Raw genomic sequence first — 20647 nt, forward strand, 5'->3', positions numbered from 1 at the left:
CATCAGCCAGGAAGCATAGGAACTGAGAAGTGGTCTGTGGTCACCACCTGCAGAATCACTCCTTTATTGGGGGTGTCTTGTTAATTGCCTATAATTTCCACCTTTTGTCTATTCCATTTGCACAACAGCATGTGAAATTTATTGTCAATCAGTGTTGCTTCCTAAGTGGACAGTTTGATTTCACAGAAGTGTGATTGACTTGGAGTTACATTGTGTTGTTTAAGTGTTCCCTTAATTTTTTTGAACAGTGTATTAACCAAGTRCAGTTGTGTTATTGTTCCTATCTCAGTTGAACCTTACGCAGCCTTAACATCCCACACAGTCTCTGTGGTTCATATGAACCCCATTCCTGGGAATTAGATTTGATTACAAATCGCCCCTGTCTGTTACCACAAAAGGGTTCCATCTGTCCCATTCCCAGCTAGGATACGAGGCGCTTTGTCGCCAGTACCTATGACTGGTTGATAGGGGAAACCTCCTCCTATAGAAAAAGTAATTAGGGGAAAAAGGTTTAGTAAACTAAAATAAAACAACAAACCTGTTTGAAAAATGAAAACTATTCCAAAACTATCTTTGACTCAAACTAAAATAGCCTAAAATAATAACCAGCATGAATTATGTTCAGTTTGAATAATTTATATCTTAATTTTCGGCAAAAATAGAATTGTGTTTTAAATATTTTTTATGTGGTTTTAAAGCTTCTGAACCTGGTGGCTGGTAAATGCTTCCATGGGATGGCAATGTTTCAAATAGACCTAGCTTGTGTATCACTCACTTGCTACCGCCAGAAATACTTTAAGAAATGAGGATATTGGAAACTCCTTTCGGTTCGTATTAACAGGTTAAAGAAAAGAACATTGGCATGAATTACCCTCTGTGAACAAGAAGCACAACATTACAAATATTTTCAGAGATGTGAGATAATTAACTTGTTCTCTGTAATATCGTTTAGCTTTGCAATCGTGACATTACATACTTTCAAGGTAAATAGGCGTGTTTCTCGACTCATACCCTGACTTTAAAACAGGATTTCGTGAGAATTAGCTTTGACATTTACATTTAAGTCATTTAGCAGACGCTCTTATCCAGAGCGACTTACAAATTGYAAAGTTCATACATATTCATCCTGGTCCCCCCGTGGGGAATGAACCCACAACCCTGGCGTTGCAAGCGCCATGCTCTACCAACTGAGCCACACGGGACCACGTTTGACAATGTGAACGTGATTGGTCGACCGTCTCTTGGACGGGCGTTATATATGCTTTGACATTTTCTGGAATAGTTTTTATTTGAAAACGTTTTTGTTTACTTGCCTGCCTATTGAATTTGGAATGCACTGTGCTGTTCATCTCTGACACTCACTGAGATAATTCCTTTGATACAGCAGTAGCAATAKAGGGATATAACATCTACAGAAAAGACAGGAATGCTTATGGGGACGGTGTTGCTGTATACAATGCATTCGGAAAGTATTCAGACCCCTTGACTTTTTCCACATTTTGTTACGTTAAATTTAATTTACTTGGCACACCTGCATTTGGGGAGTTTCTCCCATCCTTCTCTGTAGATCCTCTCTAGGTCTGTCAGGTTGAATGGGGAACATCACTGCACAGCTATTTTCAGGTCTCTCCAGAGATGTTAGATCGGGCTCAAGTCCGGGCTCTTGCTGGGTCACTCAAGGACATTCAGAGACTTGTCCTGAAGCCAGTCTTGCATTGTCTTAGCTGTGTGCTTAAGGTTGTTGTCCTGTTGGACGGTGAACCTTCGCCCCCAGTCTGAGGTCCTGGGCACTCTGGAGCAGGTCTTTCATCAAGGATCTCTCTGCACTTTGCTCCGTTAATATTTCCCTCGATCCTGACTAGTCTACCAGTCCCTGCTGCTGAAAAACATCCCCACAGCATGATACTGCCACCACCATACTTCACCGTAGGGATGGTGCCAGGTTTCCTCCAGACGTGATGCTTGGCATTCAGGCCAAAGAGTTCAATCTTGGTTTCATCAAGCCAGATAATTTTGTTTCTCATGGTCTTAGAGTCATAAGGTGCCTTTTGTCAAACTCCAAGCAGGTTGTCATGTGCCTTTTACTGAGGAGTGGTTTCCGTCTGGCCACTCTACCATAAGGCTGTGACACGCAGTTCCTAAACTAATTCTTACGAAAATCCCTTTTTAAAGTCAGGGTATGAGTCGAGAAACCTGCCTATTTTCCTTGAAAGTACGTAATATTACGATTGCAAAGCTATACGATATTACAGAGAACAAGTTAATTATCTCACATTTCTGAAAATATTTGTAATGTTGTGCTTCTTGTTCACATAGGGTAAATAATGCCAATGTTATTTTCTTTAAGCTGTTAATACGAATTGAAAAGAGTTTCCGATATCCTAATTTCTTAAAGTATTTCTGGTAGGTCTATTTGAAACATTGCCATCCCATGGCAGCATTTACCAGCCACCAGGTTCAGAAGATTTAAAACCACATAAAAAATATATAAACCCAATTCTATTTTTGTCCAAAGTTAAGATATAAATTATTCAAATTGAACATAATTCATGCTGGTTATTATTTTAGGCTATTTTAGTTTTGGAGTCAAAGATAGTTTTGGAATAGTTTTAATTTTTCAAACAGGTTTGTTATTTTATTTCAGTTTACTAATTATTTTTTCTATAATAAGCATGGAGATTTCCCCTATCAACCAGTCATAAGTACTGGCAACAAAGCGCCTCGTAACCTAGCTGGGAATGGGACAGACGGAACCCTTCTGTGGTAACAGACAGGGGCGATTTGTAATCAAATCTAATTCCCAGGAATGGGGTTCATATGAACCACAGAGACTGTGTGGGATAATAACATGGCCGTGTCCAACCCTGCTTGTTCCCTCGATTCCGCTACCAACCACCAATCTCCAACAGGGCCCTTAACCTGTATCACTAGACACCTCATAGTGAGCTACAGGTAGGAATCAGCAATGAATCCCAATAATGAGACACCTCTGGGGAGGGGTGTCAGCAACATTTTAAAATATATATATACCAGTGGGAGAACAAGAATTGATAACTGCAATCGGCAGTGTTTCCTACATACAAAGCATGTAGAGGTCTGTATTTTTTTCATAGGTACACTTCAACTGTGAGAGACGGAATCAAAACAAAAATCCAGAAAATCACATTGTATGATTTTTAAGTAATAATTTGCATTTATTTGCATGACATAAGTATTTTAACACCTACCAACCAGTAAGAATTCCGGCTCTCACAGACCTGTTAGTTTTAGTTTTCGTAGAACGTATCGCAATTGAGAATCGATTCACATTTTGGTGGATTATTGACTATTTTACCTGCCAGAGCCAGTCTACCTCTGAAAATAACATACAGTCCTTGGACCTTGAGGAGTAACGGGGCAGCAATCAGCAGTAGAAACAATAACAAAGCGTACTCCCTGCCCGTTTCGGTAAAAGCTGAGGGATGGGGCTGGAGAAATGCAACCATCCATGATATCAACATTCTAGTTTTAACCATGTTTTGAGGATATACAGCGTTTGTTAATATTTACTGACAAACATTGGAGTAAAAAAAAGCTTATATTTTGGATCTGATGGGGTATGATAGTTGAACTAAGCTCATGAGGCATTTATAAGTGAATTCTTCAAGAAACAGATGGTACATATCATTAATGTATACGTCCCAAAATGGATGTAACAACTGCTGATGGGCCCTTTAAGACTACATATTGGGCTAATCTAATAGGATATATTGAGGACTACAGTATTCAGGCATTGTCATTGGATGCATTTTGATCAATTGTTACGTTTTGTGATGGTCCACTCTTGATGTTCTACACGGTTACAGTGTAGCTTCAGCCATTCCTACAGAACAACATTAAAGTGTAGAAACCCCTTCACTGCTATTGGTTCAACGGCTGCAGAGACGGTACTTACTGGTCCCAACCTCCTCTTCTTCCTCCTTCTCCTCTTTCAATGTGAGTCATCTCTCCCTCCTCTTTCACTCCAAAAACTGCTTCATCTTCTTTCACTCTGAACGCATCTTCCTTTTCTTTCACGGTAACAGCCTCACCCTCTACTTGTTTTTGTATTGTAACATCTTTCTCTTCCTCCTCCTTTTTCACGAGATCTCCTCTTCTTTAGCAGGAGGAGAGTAGCTTAGTGAACTCATGGTCGGGGATGTTAGCATTAGCGACTAGCCTAGTTCTAAGCTAACTTAGCAAACCAGCTAGCTGACAAACGTAAATATATAATTAAATGGGCCAACAAGTACAAACGACAGAAGTGTGTTTAATACACGGCGACTAATATACGCCAAAACAGGGTAAAGAGCGTGAATGTTGTAGCTATGTTTGCTAGAAAGCTACGGAGGTGTCTGACTAGCTGTTGTTGTTGAAAGAGCGTCCCGTCCACTAGATTATACGTCACACTGGCAGCATCGCCTGACCAAAAAAGACGCGCATCCACATCTGCTGACTGGAGTGGGCAACGCAGTGGAGGAACCAAACGTGTATTTTTAATTCTTTAAGTCGTTCAAAGAGAAGCATGTGTTGATAAATTCTCACTCATTAAACACGAATCAAAAACAAACTTTACACCCACTACATATTTGCATTGAACCATACTTCTGACATGGATAATTTTGACCCCAGAGGCATATCTTTTATCATAGCCAAAATGTGGCTTATTAAATTTTTCATGACTTTGTCAATCAACTTGTTCTTATTAAATCTAAATCATGGTTTAGTGTTTCTGTATCAATATGGACTTTTAACAAATTCAAATCCTTTGGAGTCATTTTGACTCCATCCAAAAGCACCTTTGATAAACAGGACGTTTATTTCAAATCAAAATCACATTTTATTGGTCACATACACGTGTTTAGCAGATGTTATTGCGGGTCTAGTGAAATGCTTGTGTTTCTAGCTCCGACAGTGCAGTAATATCTAACAAGTAATATCTAACAATTTCACAACATATTCCCAATACACACAAATCTAAGTATTTTAATCTAGGTCTCTCTGTAGACATCATCCATCCCACCAGAGGGTGGAGGTGCACCTGTATCAGTGGTTTTGACAAGATAGACACCTGCAGACACACAGTATAGTGCCTCCCATGTACTCTCCTAAGATTGGACTTTTCTATACCACGTATCACGTCTGTGTACACAATTGCCAATGGTAGAAAACTCTGCCATCACTCTGCCGGAGGTAGAAAAATCTGCCAGCGGAATACAGTTCATTCATAAAGTATTCAGACCACTTCACCTTTTCAACATTTTGTTACATTACAGCCTCATTCGYAAAAAAATTCCACTCATCGATCTACACACAACACCCCATAATGACAAACCATTTGCAAATGTATTTACTTAAGTGTTCAAACCCTTTGCTACAAGACTCAAAAATTGCTTTCAGGTGCATCCTGTTTCCAATAATCATCCTTGAGATGTTTCTACAAATTGATTGGAGTCCACCTGTGGTAAATTTAATTGATTGGACATGATTTGGAAAGGCACACACCTGTCTATATAAAGTCCCACAGTTGTCAGAGTGAAAACCAAGCCATGAGGTCAAAGGAATTGTCCATAGAGCTCTGAGACAGGATTATGTTGAGGCACAGATCTGGGGAATGGTAACAAAAAATGTCTACAGCATTGAAGGTCCCCAAGAACACAGTGGCCTCAATCATTCTTAAATGGAAAAAGTTTGGAACCACTAAAACTCTTCCTAGAGTTGGCCACCRGGCCAAACTGAACAATCTTGGTATTTTGGTATTTTATTAGGATCCCCATTAGCTGTTGCAAAAGCAGCAGGTATTCTTCCTGGGGTCCACACAAAACATGACATAATACAGATCAATAGACAAGAACAGCTCAAGGACAGAACTACATACATTTGGGAGAAGGGCATTGGGAGGTGACCAAGAACCCGATGGTCACTGACAAACCTCCAGAGTTCTTCGGTGTAAATGGAAGAATCTTCCATAAGGACAACCATCTCTGCAGCACTCCACCAATCAGACCTTTATGGTAGAGTGGCCAGACGGAAGCCACTCCTCAGTAAAAGGCACATGACAGCCTGCTTGGTGTTTGCCAAAAGGCACCTAAAGGACTCTCAGACCTTGAGAAACAACATTCTCTGGTCTGATGAAACCAAAATGTAACTCTTTGGCCTGAATGCCAAGCGTCACGTCTGGAGGAAACAAGGCACCATCCGTACGGTGAAGCATGGTGGTGGCAGCATCATGCTGTGGGGATGTTTTTCAGTGGCAGGGACTAGCAGACAATTCAAGATCGAGGGAAAGATGAACGGCGCAAAGTACAAAGATTTTCCCACTGATAACCATATCACGCCGAAACCAATAGAACAGGGGGCAAACATTTAGGGTTCATTGTGACATCATTAAAATACTCCTACTACAATGTTAAAACATTCTACATTATGACATCATTAAAATACTCCTACAATGTTAAAACATTCTTCATTGCGACATCATTAAAATAGTCCTACAATGTTAAAACATTCTTCATTGCGACATCATTAAAATAGTCCTACTACAATGTTAAAACAATCTACACTGTGACATTAAAATACTCCTACTACAATGTAAAAACATTCTACATTGTGACATTATTTCATTGATGTCATGAAACAACTCCTTCATGAATGTATTTTCTGATGCTTGATCAGAGATCTTTTATCAGAGTATCTCTTGTCACACTGATCACAGCTATAAGGTTTCTCTCCTGTGTGTGTTCTCTGGTGTACCGTCAGATCACTAGATGTAGTAAAAATCTTCCCACATTGAGCACAGCTATAAGGTTTCTCTCCTGTGTGTGTTCTCTTGTGTGATACCAGGGTGCTTAACTGAGTAAAACTCTTCCCACATTGATTACAACTATGAGGCTTCTCTCCTGTGTGTGTTCTCTGGTGTGATACCAGGGTGTTTGACTGAGTAAAACTCTTCCCACATTGATTACAACTATAAGGCTTCTCTCCTGTGTGTGTTCTCTGGTGTCGAATCAGATGGCTTGATGTGGTAAAACTCTTCCCACATTGATTACAGCTATAATATTTCTCTCCTGTGTGTTTTCTCTGGTGTGATAACAGGTTGCTTGACTGAGTAAAACTCTTCCCACATTGAGTACAGCTATAAGGTTTCTCTCCAGTGTGAATTCTCATGTGTACTTTTAATGAATCTGATCTTATATAACTCTTCCCACATAGATTACAGCTATACGGCTTCTCTCCTGTGTGTGTTCCCTGGTGGATTTTAAGTTCTGATGAAGATTTGCAACCTTTCCCACAGTAAGAGCAGCAGTGAGATTTCTTCCCTGTGGGTCTCTGCTGGTGTTTCTTGAGGTGTTTTGATGTGGAGAGACTCTTCTCTGCCTCGTCAGCATTCTGAGGTTGTTGAGGCCCCCCACAGGATCCACGATAGTCACGTCTCTGTSCTGTGTGAACAACAACGTCAGACAGATGGTTAAAGGGCCACAATAGCAGAAATCCACTGTAAAAGGTGAGGCCAATAGCGTAGCCATGATGTTGTACAAACAATGACGTCTGTAATGAATGTTAAAATTATTTGACAATTGTCTTAAGACAGGCAAGTGAGCAACAATAGTCAAATATTGTCTTGTTTTCACATTAGTAGTAACATCAACGATTGTAGACTAGAAATATGTTTTTAAAGTTGTTGAAATCCAAAGCAGTGTGCCAGACGACTTTTGGTCTCCAATATAGGCCCCTTTCTGAAGGTCTATATTATTGTTAGGTGAAGTTATGGGTTCTACAGTAGGTCTATGTTATTGGTATAACTAGTSGTTTCCACATTAGCATGGAGGTGTTTCTGCAAACAAATTGCGTTTTAGCAAACACAGAGCGCGATGCACCTAACAATAACATAGACCTACTGTAGGACCCATAACAATAACATAGACCTACTGTAGGACCCATAACTTCACCTAACAACAACATAGACCTAATGCTGGACCCATTACTTCACCTAACAACAACATAGACCTACTGTAGTACCCATAACCTCACCTAACAATAACATAGACCTACTGTAGGACCCATAACTTCACCTAACAATAACATAGACCTAGGACTATAAATAATTTAACATTTCAGGTGAAACATGGAAACTAAAATGTCTTTGTCAGGACATTTCATAACCGGATCACCAGATCATTTTGTCAATTATCCCACTAGGCTACTCTTTAATGTGTTTTCCTGAATAAAGYAAAATAGCTGTGTGTTGTACAATAGCCTATACATCAAGGAACAGTTCTCTACACATTATGAGCTAAGTATCTCTGTGTCCAAACAGACTAACGAGACCCTACAGTAAATCAAGCAGACAATAAAACATTATAAACATCAATTTATTAGGGATGTTGGATCCAACYTGGAGCACGGAATAACTGTATTTACCCGAGTAATGAATGAAGAAGTACTTTGATTGTTGTTGCATGTCATTTGACTGTCATTCAGAAAATGATTTCCTGGATCAGCTGATGATAGTTGAACATGTGACTGTAACCTAATAGCTACAGTATTAAGAATTATGTCTAATTATTGAAGAACAGCGTAAATGACAGTATCCATTTGGGTGTTGTCAATAAAGTTAAGGTGACTCTCGGTTGGAACCATTGGATTTAGCAAACTCTGAAATGATTTAGGATTTCTGTGCCCATCAAAACTGTTTCCCCAGCGTAATATAAGGAGACACTAAATGTTACGTAGTTAGAGAGGATTTCAGAGATCTGAATACAAAAAACTGTCCCACAGCAAGATCCAGTATTTAAGTTGAAGTTCATCATATGACAAGCTTAACGTTATGACTATAACTACTGTTCCCTGAAGGAGTGAAACTAGGTACAACATACTATTAAATCCACATGTTATGACTATAACTACTGTTCCCTGAAGGAGGGAAACTAGGTACAACATACTATTAAATCCYCGCCTCGCTGGAAGCCCCGCCTTCCACAGGTGATGAACGTGAGGCTCGGATTTATTCCTTAAATTTAATATCGCTCCTCACCGACCCAGGAAGGGGCGGGGCCAAACAGGTGTTGTACCTCGTTTCCTTCCTTCAGGGAACACTAATTATAGTCATAAAGTTACACTCCCTTTCAGTCGGTCAACTTCGGTACAACATACATATGTTGGAACATATGAGGAAATACAATCATTCCCCATGCTGACTAAATGAAACGGCCCATGACAGACCACCCAGACCTGACCCTACAAGATGCGTCAGTTTTGTCAAGTTATTCATTGTCTTTCGTTTGAAACACTCCTGTCAATGTTGAGTAAGGACGCACACCTAATTACGCATATAGAAGTAGGACTAGTCTACCTGGCCTGCGCGCAAATGTAGGCCTATAAATGTGCCCATTTGGGGATGTCTGATAGTATTTCTGATTGTCTTAATTAACGCCCCACCACTAATGAGCCGAGGAGCTTCTCAAAGCAAATTTCTCTTCACCTCAAACAGCAAGTAAACAAAGTCTACTCAAAATCAATTACAAATGAGAATAGTTCCTCAAAGTATTTGAAAAATATTTCCACCTCTCACCCTTTCGATAACCACTCGGCACGAAAGGGAAAAATGTAATGCGCTGATGCAGTGGAAATGTCATAAAATACCTGATTACTTCTTATCCCTTTTACAAACAGCCTACAGCTGTATCTGTCCCGAACTCACTGGCGAGGGAAACAGAGCCCAGAATATTTTATACAATGTTCCAAGTTCGTTGTAGACAGGCCATGTGATTTATAGGATATTTATTTGCAATGTTTTTATTATTTATTTTTTAAGTTTTTTTGGCTTTATGTAGGCTATTTTTTTACATAGCTGGCAATGGCAATAAAAGTTACTTTTCATTTTAATTCAGATAGAATGTAGATTAATCAGACAATGATTTGAGATAATATTATAAATTAAATTAAACTGTTCCACGAAAATGTGTATATGAAAATCATAACTGGCACCAGATCAGTAGAAATGGTAAGATAATGTATGTTGCCGACTGCTTGTGTAGCCTATTACCAGCAACGTCAGAATTTACGAAGGCCAGCAGGAGGTGGTGGTTCAGGAAGAGTTCTCTCTCTTCTGGTTAGGCTATATTGATGTAATGGCATGAAAATAAATTGGCTGAATATTATACAATGACTTATCAACAGCTCTAACAATTTGACCCCCACAGGAAATCTACACTGGCAATTCTAGAATATACTATATAGCCTAGAAACCTGGTTAAACTATCATTATGACATCATGGATGAATTCTAGAATATACTATATAGCCTAGAAACCTGGTTAAACTATCATTATGACATCATGGATGAATTCTAGAATATACTATATAGTCTAGAAACCTAGTTAAACTATCATTATGACCTCATGGATGGCCAGTCCTTGTACTCATAGTGTAGTGAATTCAGGGGGTAGCCCTGAGCTGAACTCATACCTGGGTCCACTGACTGTCAAGCCAACACCTTATAACTGTTATGCCAAGATCTCTGAACTTCTTGACGGGGTAGCTAGGTGTTGGGTTACGGTTGCTACAATAGCTTTCTCGATGAATTTGAGAGTGGTTACATTTCTCCAGCCCCATCCCTCAGCTGTTTACCAAACCAAGTCTCAGGGTTGACATTTTGTTGCTGTTTAAAAACTAGGTTGCCCCTTTAAAAAAGCCACATCAATCAATCTGCAGTTGAAACAATAACAAAGCTGTCATTTCACCACTGTTTTGGTAAAATAAGATTATGGATAGGGCTGAAGAAATGTAACTACTCTCAAATTCATAGACAGACCGATGGAGGCAAGGACTGACCATCCATTATATCAGCTTTATAGTTTTAACCATGTTGAGGCTATACAGTGTTGATTTACATTGTTTCTAAACATTGGAGTAAAAAAAGCTTATTTGGGGTTCAACAGTTGAACTAAGCTCATGAGGCAAGTGTTATATTCTTCAAGAATCAATGGCTATAAATAAATAACTTAAAAGTCCAAATATGGATGTAGCAATTGCATATTTACTTTTTAACACCACACATCAGTTCAACAACTGCAGAGTTTGTGCCCCTGTATTTAAGACAGTACTTACTAGTATTAATCAGGGCCAGGTTTCTCAAAACCATCTTACGGCTAAGTTCATCCTTGGATGCCTTAAGATGCGACTGGAAAACCGGCCTCAGATATCCAGTGTCCTCCTCTTCTTCCTCGTTCTCCCTTTTCGATGTGACAGTCATCTCCCCCATCTCCTCTTTCACTCCAAATACTGCATCCTCCTCCTCTTTCACTCTGAACGCGTCTTCCTCTTCCTTCACTGTAACGTATTGCTCTTCTTTCACTGTAACAGACTCAACCTCTACTTGATTTTGTATTGTAACAGCCTCCTCTTCCTTCTCCTCTTTCACCAGTAGAGAGTAGCTTAGTGAACTCATGGTCGGAGACGTTAGCTAGCTAGGCTAATGCTAACTTAACCAGCCCGCTAGCTGACTAATAACAACAACACCGTAAATATGAAATTAAATCGGATAATAAACTAGACGACAGAAGTGGGTTTATAACACTGTGGCTAATATACACTAAAGCATCTAAAGAGATTTATTGGTTTAGCTATTTTGGCTAGCAAGCTACCGAGGTGGCTGACTAAGTGTTGCTGCTATTGAAAGAAGCGTTACGTCCACTCGATTATACGTCACACTAGCAGCATTGCCTTAAAGTCTCATACCGCCATCTGCTGACTGGAGTGGGTAACGCAGTTGAGTAAAATGTATATTTAATTTTCAGACAAAAAGTTAAAGGGTAGGAATCAGGGACGTCGCTAGGCCTAAAATATTCATTCGACCCCTCCTAAATAAATCAATATCAGTCAATATATTTTTTCTATTATGTATTTTATTCGTCAACCGTTCCATCGCATCTTAAACACTAGGACCTGGGAGGCTGCTGCTGCGCTAGTGACTGTTAGACTTTCTTCAGCAAAGGTGGCGAACATAAATACTAGGAGAGAGGGGTACCCCTACACAGAACTGAACTGGATCATAGATGGCAGACAGAAATACTAGGAGAGAGGGGTACCCCTACACAGAATGAATGGATCAAAATGGCGGACGAAATACTAGGAGAGAGGGGTACCCCTACAACAGAACTCAATCAAAGATGGCGGACAGAAATACTAGGATGGAAAACAAATGTAAGCGATTATAACGTCATAACGAATCATGAAAAACATGTACAGTTGACAGGAATGTTAGTTAATGTAGAGACAACGATTATGCACTTTTAATCATAAAGTTAATTTACGAAAATTGCAATTTAGCAAGCTAGCTGCTTTATGGGTGTTGTGACATGAGTATGAAATTGTACTTCTGGTTGTTTTGAGGACTCCTGAAACAACCAGCAAACCAGGCTGTCGTTTTTTGAAACATTGGATGTATAGAATCTAGCTCGCTGACGAATTTACTGCAAATTAAATGTACAATTTTGTAAGCTTGCCTTGCTGATATTTGCCATGCAGATTAATGAAATAATGTAGCTAGCTATATTCTTGCTTATTGTGCAGTGGATGATTTAAAATACCTGTACCTTATGGATGTGTAGCTAGCTATCTAGCCGATCTGTGTATTGACCCAAACGTTTGGTATACATATTAGTTCATACTAGCTATGAACCTCAGCAAATCATAGCCAGTTGTATCAACTTCAAAACAGCCTGAATGACATTAATGAAGCCTATGGACTGAGTAGAATATAATATAATGTTGTGCCAAGGATGCAAGTCGTATATACATGTAGTTATTTAACATGCATGAGATCCCCACATTGTAGCCTGTACATTTATATATCACTGATCATGTACTCTACCTTGGCAAATAAAGGTGCAGTTTAGGTATGAATGTCTTTGAGATTATTTTAGGAGTATCAAATTCCAGTCTTTGAATGACACTGTGTCTGCATGTACAGTGGGGAAACAAGTATTTGATACACTGCCGATTTGCAGGTTTTCCTACTTACAAAGCATGTAGAGGTCGTAATTTTTATCATAGGTACACTTCAACTGTGAGAGACGGAATCTAAAACAAAAATCCAGAAAATCACATTGTATGATTTTTAAGTAATTCATTTGCATTTTATTGCATGACATAAGTATTTGATCACCTACCAACCAGTAAGAATTCCGGCTCTCACAGACCTGTTATTTTTCTTTAAGAAGCCCTCCTGTTCTCCACTCATTACCTGTATTAACTGCACTGTTTGAACTCGTTACCTGTATAAAAGACACCTGTCCACACACTCAATCAAACAGACTCCAACCTCTCCACAATGGCCAAGACCAGAGAGCTGTGTAAGGACATCAGGGATAAAATTGTAGACCTGCACAAGGCTGGGATGGGCTACAGGACAATAGGCAAGCAGCTGTGTGAGAAGGCAACAACTGTTGGCGCAATTATTAGAAAATAGAAGAAAATAGAAAGAAGTTCAAGATGATGGTCAATCACCCTCGGTCTGGGGCTCCATGCAAGATCTCACCTCGTGGGGCATCAATGATCATGAGGAAGGTGAGGGATCAGCCCAGAACTACACGGCAGGACCTGGTCAATGACCTGAAGAGAGCTGGGACCACAGTCTCAAAGAAAACCATTAGTAACACACTACGCCGTCATGGATTAAAATCCTGCAGCGCACACAAGGTCCCCCTGCTCAAGCCAGCGCATGTCCAGGCCCGTCTGAAGTTTGCCAATGACCATCTGGATGATCCAGAGGAGGAATGGGAGAAGGTCATGTGGTCTGATGATTCAAAAATAGAGCTTTTTGGTCTAAACCCACTCGCCGTGTTTGGAGGAAGAAGAAGGATGAGTACAACCCCAAGACACCATCCCAACGTGAAGCATGGAGGTGGAAACATCATTCTTTGGGGATGCTTTTCTGCAAAGGGGACAGGACGACTGCACCGTATTGAGGGGAGGATGGATGGGGCCATGTATTGCGAGATCTTAGCCAACAACTCCTCTCCCTCAGTAAGAGCATTGATGATGGGTCGTGGCGTGGTCTTCCAGCATGACAACGACCCGAAACACACAGCCAGGCAACTAAGGAGTGGCTCCGTAAGAAGTATCTCAAGGTCCTGGAGTGGCCTAGCCAGTCTCCAGACCTGAACCCAATAGAAAACTTTGGAGGGAGCTGAAAGTCCGTATTGCCCAGCGACAGCCCCGAAACCTGAAGGACTGGAGAAGGTCTGTATGGAGGAGTGGGCCAAAATCCCTGCTGCAGTGTGTTTGCCAAACCTGGTCAAGAACTACAGGAAACGTATGATCTCTGTAATTGCAAACAAAGGATTCTGTACCAAATATTAAGTTCTGCTTTTCTGATGTATCAAATACTTATGTCATGCAATAAAATGCTAATTAATTACTTAAAAATCATACAATGTGATTTTTGGGATTTTTGTTTTAGATTCCGTCTCTCACAGTTGAAGTGTACCTATGATAAAAATTACAGACCTCTACATGCTTTGTAAGTAGGAAAATCGGCAAAATCAGCAGTGTATCAAATACTTGTTCTCCCCACTGTATGTATTACAATTGTACACTTCAACAGTGTTTACCAATCTTGGTCCTGGGACATCAATGGTTACACATTGTAACTAATAGACTAGAAACAGGACTTAACTAGTTAATTCATATATACAGAAATAGAATTTTAAAAAACAGTACACTACACTTCCTATGCATCATTTAAATACTCTAACACCGGTTAATCTCAATATCTAATGCCCTTCATCTGCACTGATCTGATAAACACAGGATAGGTATAGTATTTCATCAAATTACACTTCATTTCAACCAGTAGAGAATGTGAAACGCTTTATTGAAAAGCTCATTATCCAAATGTTATAAATACAAGTAGAAAGAGGAGGAAGGGAAGCGCTACTAAGGTACACAATAGTACATTTTGGTAGATAGAATGTGCTCTTTGGTAAAAGGGGTAAATTGGTCATCAAAAAGAAAGGAGGACCAAGGCTCTCTTCATATAATTATTTTAAATGCCTTTATTAGTATGGCATGTTCAATAGAAACAAAGTTTTTTTTAAATCCGACGCGTTTCGGCTGCATGGCCTTCGTCAGGGAGTACAAAAAAAAGGAATACAATGTCCTTTTTTGAACAGCTTTTTCAATTAGCCCTAATTGGAAAAGGGCGTGGTTACAAAATTGATTGGACACACCTAGTAAGCAATACTATACACATTAAAAGGTGAAATACTGTAGCTATGTTATCATAAAAATACAACTCCAAGCTAGAAGTATCAGAACACTAAAAGGTAGTTCTAACCTTAAATATGTCTGGGAGAAGTGTCAAGAATAAGAAAGCAATATATTCCATAGTACACTAGAACACAGCAAAACATGAACAACAACAGTCTAAACATAGCTGAGGGCAATTGAGCAAAATGTCCACTAGATGACAGCAAATGGACCCATCACGACCCTACAGGAAGGGTGAGAAATCCATATCTTCATTTAAACCAGTGTATTTAGTGGCCTGTAGTTTGTAAATCCCAAAACTTTCCGTTTGGTTTAACTGTTTAAGACGGTCTCCTTTTCTAATAGAGGCTGGAATATGATCAACACCCATAGCTTGTAGGGAGGCAGGGTTTCCATGGTGTAGGGACTTGTAGTGCCTTGCCATGGGGTAGTCTTCATTGCCTACCCGTATGGCGTACTTGTGTTCCGCTAAGCGGTCTTGAAGGCGTCTCTTTGTCCGTCCAATGTAGAATACCTTGCACTGTGGACATTCCAATCTATAGATGACATGAGTGGTTTTACAGTTAATGAAATGCTTGACGTAATACTCCATTTTGGAATTTGCGATCAGGAAACAGACTACAGTGTCAAATCTGCTGAATTGGAGAATCGCTTCTTGAATCGGGGCTACAGCGTTCAGGTCCTGAAAGATGCCGGTATAAGGGCTGGATTACTTGACAGAGAGAACTTGTTGCGAAGGGGAGTGCCTCGTGATACATCAGAGAGAGTGTATTTTGTTACAAAATACAGCACTGAAGCAGAGAACATTAAAATAATCATTAATAATAAAGTGATACTCTACTACGCCAAGTCTTTCCTGAGCCACCAGTCATAAGCTTTAAGAGATGCCCTACCCTAAATGACAAATTAGTCCACAGTTATCTTCCGGGTGACTCTCAAAAAACTTGGCTTGACCACAAACCCAAGGGCTCTTTTAAATGTAACCATTGCAACCATTGCAGTAATATTGCACAGAAGAAGTATTTTGTTGACACAACTTCCAAAATGGAGTATTACGTCAAGCATTTCATTAACTGTAAAACCACTCATGTCATCTATAGATTGGAATGTCCACAGTGCAAGGTGTTCTATATTGGACGGACAAAGTGACTGGGGGAGAGGTCTCCACACAAACACACAATCCTCCACAGTTCTACTGTGAAACCTGACACCTTCACACTAGTGTTATAGTCTATTACTCCAGAAAGTACACATGATTGGTCGCCCCCAGGTCCAGACAGTACACATGATTGGTCGCCCCCAAGTCCAGACAGTACACATGATTGGTCGCCCCCAGGTCCAGACAGTACACATGATTGGTCGCCCCCAGGTCCAGACAGTACACATGATTGGTCGCCCCCAGGTCCAGACACCACCTGGAAAACTATCCATGTCCAATCTGAATAAATGTGAGGCAGCTCCCAATGGGACCAATCGGATTATACTCAGTCCTATACTGTGTATCCACCTATAACCTATACTAATAAACTACAATTACATAGCTGTTCCTGTATAACTGCAATGTTGTTTTGACAGGTAAGCTAAAGTTATGTAATAACATAGTAACAAATGGACACAATGTAAAATGTTAACATTATGACTTTATATTCTCAAAATAAATATATTACATTTTGTAAAAGCAGGAATGTAAATCGTAAAGCCACATAGCACTATTGGAGTGTACTCCACCTCCTGCTTTATAGATGTCATGCTGGCCTGGCAAGGTACACATTATGACATCTGATTGAAGGAGGAAAAATATTAGGACTGATAGAGCTATAGTTTTCAAAAATGTTTAAATAGTTCTCAGTAGCAATTGCCAACTATTAAAACAAACACAAAAAACATCTGCATATTTTTTTCACAAGAAGTATCAGAATAGAATAGCCAGTTTCTGTCACGCCCTGACCGTAGAGAGCTTTTTATGTCTCTAATTTGGTTTGGTCAGGGTGTGATTTGGGTGGGCATTCTATGTTCTTTTTTCTATGTTTTGTATTTCTTTGTTTTGGCCGGGTATGGTTCTCAATCAGGGAGAGCTGACTATCGTTGTCTCTGATTGGGAACCATACTTAGGTAGCTTTTCCCCACCGATGCTTTGGGGGTAGTTGTTTTCTGTTTAGTGTTCTTCACCTGACAGGACTGTTTCGGTTTCGTGTATTCTCTTTGTTATTTTTGTTTAAGTGTTCAGTTTCAATAAAAGTCATGAACACTCACCACGCTGCGCTTTGGTCCGATTCCTCCTCATCCGACAACGACACCCGTTACAGTTTCATTTAGATAAGAGGACGTTAGATTTATAATTACCCATTTGTCTATGTCAGCGGACATCCCTGGCCAATAAAATCTTTTTGAGATTGCATCTCTTGTTTGTTTTTTTGTTCACAGTGAGCCCCAATGCTGCTTGCATGGAACTCAACAAAGTTGTTGTTGGCCTCCTCAGCAGCACAGACTACCTTTGTCCGAAAGGCACGGGAAGTGTCTTTGTACCTGCTGTACTATAGCTCACCAGCTGTGAACACAAAAGTATTCAGTGGATACATTATTAAACATGATAAAAGTATTCATTAAGGAAACTTGAAACAGTTGAACGAAATTAAATTTGTTCCACTCATTAATTGTATTAACAGTTTGATATAGTAAGACTACAATATTCAACAAGTTTGCCTACTTAATTCAAACCTCTACTGTTGATTCTAAGACAAAATGGCTAAGTTTTCATCCACCGTCTGTGTCACGGTTTTCTAAAGTAMAACCCAGAAGCAGACCAGGACAAGGAGAGTAGGATGAAGGTGAGTATTTATTTACAAGTTTAAACGTAGAGGTAGAAAGATCCAGGTGGCGGAGCGGGCAGCGGAGGTGAGTTGATGGGAGTGAATAGGCAGATCCAAGGGAGTAACAGAAGCCACCAACGACCAGGCAGGGATGGGGTGAGTGTTCCGGATGAATGATGTTCATGGCTAASGATCCGGCAGGGAATGGATGGCAGGTCAGAGCTTATGAAGTGGAGGGGTGATGATCAGGACCAGGTGTGCAGATAGCTGATGGGATACAGGTACGGGTAATCAGAGATCTCCCAACTAGCTACGTCGCCCGGAAACCAGACAGGGTACGTTCCAGGACACCGGAAAAACACTCCAGGACAGAACACAGGCAAAAACAGACTCAGGAAGCGGGATTCGTGACAGTCTGAAAACCTGAGCCATACTACTATATTTTGATAAAGGTTATAATCTATGAAACTATGACATTTAGATAAATCACTCAGCCGTTTGGATTTGATAGTAAGCTATTTTGTCATATGAACAGGTGAGTGTAAACGATGCATTATTAATCCCAATGTTAAATTAAATGATGTTTTATGTTGATCTAGTAGATCTGACGTCACAAAACCGTTTTGTCAACTACACAACAACATCGAATTGACACGACGTTTGCTACAAAAAGGCTGATCTCTGAGGAAGATTGAGGGCATAGGGTGTAAACGACTAAACTAGTGTCATAACGGTTTTGAATTGCTATAAGACGATATAATAAATATTATAGTCATGGTGGATAACCTTGCCTAATGTCAGTCTTCAATGAAGCACTTGTTGTTTTACTGAAAGGTCAAACGCAAATGAGAAGTATCGCGTAGTGTAGGTAGGCCTGACATCTTCCATGATATGGAAAAAAAATAAAAAATACTCTTCAGTATAAAAGCCATTAACAGTCAAATGAAACACTCTTTCACAAAAAAAGAGGCTTCAGCAACCCACAGAAAGACGCCCACGTTTATATATTGTTTTTGGAAAACACATGGTGACATGTAAATACAAACTTATCATTACAATCTTTATCATCTGTGATGCTGATAATATGCAGTATGTTTTCCAAAGCAGTATAGCCATATAGTCAGTATAGCCTTATAGTCAGAAGAAGAATGAGTGTGTCTGTATGTTTATGTGGTATACGTTGGATCTTGGACAAGCCACAGTGATGGAAAATAAATCCCTTCAGTCTGTCTTTATTGTATATCATGATACCTGTGAGGCAAGACAATACCATATGTTATGATTAAAAAGACAAACCAAACCTTTTGTGTCATTTGAAACTAAATTTAGAAATTAGGACCGGGGAGAATAAAGAGGATCAGGGGAGAATCAATGTACCTTTTAGCAAATCACATTTATTTTAAAGTTATACATTTGTACAGTATATGCTGAAACCATAAATACATGTTATGGTAGATGTCATATTACATGATGGGATCTACCATATTCTAAAATGTAACATATACAGTATATTATATGCAATATGATATGAAGTAGAAAACTGCTACCTAACCTGTTCACTGCTAGAGTAAACGCACAAACAACATAGGTTTTAATTATAGACATAGAGCAACAAGTAGAAGTGTATTCCGAGTACAAAAGTAAATCAGTATCAAAGTGCTTTTGGAATAGGTGGGTATATAATAAGAATTTACAAACAACAAGGGACTTTGCAGTTATGATGCCTGCAGCTCAACTTATTCAACCAATTAGGCAACAGCACACAGCCAAGTCTTGGTGATTGTCCACTGAATCCTGAAAGAGAAGACAACTTCAAGAATGACGCAACTGTAGATCACAGAGAAAGAACAACAGTACAGCACTTTATCCAGGCTGAGAGGTATTAAGGAGCTGGTCATTTTCTGGCCCTGTAGGCTAGAATTAGAATCCTGAACATAATGTGAGGTGCAGTAGGGAGCCTGTCCAGGGTGCAAATCAGTGGAGGGGGATCTGAGAATGCAGGGATTCCAGCAGGGTGGGAGTTGAAATAGTCAAATCTGGAGCTGACAAGGGCTAGAATGTAAATGACATGTGATCATCGGGGATGATGTAACAATGAGAATGGGCGGGCATTCCTTAGGGCTGGAATGTAAATGAAATGTGATCATCTGGGATGATGTAACAATGAGAATGGGCAGGCATTCCTTAGGGCTGGAATGTAAATGACATGTGATCATCTGGGATGATGTAACAATGAGAATGGGCAGGCATTCCTTAGGGCTGGAATGTAAATGATATGTGATCATCTGGGATGATGTAACAATGAGAATGGGCGGGCATTCCCTCGGATAAAGAGCATCTCCGTGTTGCTGATTATGTGATGTCATCCAGGTGGAAATGTCACCTGCATATCTGATGGAGGAAAAGAGATAAGAGATAAGTTGAGTGTCCTGTCAATATGTTGATCTATATGTACTGTACATGTGTGTGTATGTGTATATATATCTTGGTCTATATTTTTGTATTTTAATTTCTATTATTATTGTCATTATTGTGTTTGTGGTTGAG

At 39.8% G+C, this 20647-nt stretch overlaps 2 protein-coding genes and 1 long non-coding RNA gene across 9 annotated transcripts in view; 1 reads left to right on the top strand and 2 right to left on the bottom strand.

Moving 5' to 3' along the window:
- LOC139027457 (uncharacterized) overlaps positions 1 to 20647 on the top strand; it is a 135500-nt gene that overhangs the window by 16731 nt on the left and 98122 nt on the right. The window lies entirely within an intron of this gene.
- The window catches only part of LOC112080695 (zinc finger protein 180-like), a 273956-nt gene continuing 257991 nt past the window's right edge, over positions 4683 to 20647 (bottom strand). For both annotated transcript variants that reach the window (XM_070442662.1, XM_070442663.1), the window contains one exon: positions 4683 to 4801. The gene's annotated coding sequence lies outside the window, so the exon portion shown is untranslated. The remainder of the gene's footprint in view (positions 4802 to 20647) is intronic.
- Positions 4683 to 20647, bottom strand: part of LOC112080693 (zinc finger protein 180-like) — a 48260-nt gene continuing 32295 nt past the window's right edge. The window contains exons 2-4 of one of the 2 annotated variants that reach the window (XM_070442665.1): positions 11127 to 11343; positions 6607 to 7457; positions 4683 to 4801 (exon numbers count right to left, since the gene is read on the bottom strand). In XM_070442665.1, the coding sequence (XP_070298766.1) occupies positions 6664 to 7457; positions 11127 to 11280 (948 nt within the window). In that variant the 5' untranslated portion in view covers positions 11281 to 11343 and the 3' untranslated portion in view covers positions 4683 to 4801; positions 6607 to 6663. Of the gene's footprint in view, positions 4802 to 6606; positions 7458 to 11126; positions 11699 to 20647 lie in introns of those variants that run through there. The other variant, XM_070442664.1, reaches the window with a different exon arrangement.

This window comes from Salvelinus sp. IW2-2015, unplaced genomic scaffold, assembly GCF_002910315.2.
Source record: "Salvelinus sp. IW2-2015 unplaced genomic scaffold, ASM291031v2 Un_scaffold16442, whole genome shotgun sequence".
Classification (NCBI taxonomy): domain Eukaryota; kingdom Metazoa; phylum Chordata; class Actinopteri; order Salmoniformes; family Salmonidae; genus Salvelinus; species Salvelinus sp. IW2-2015.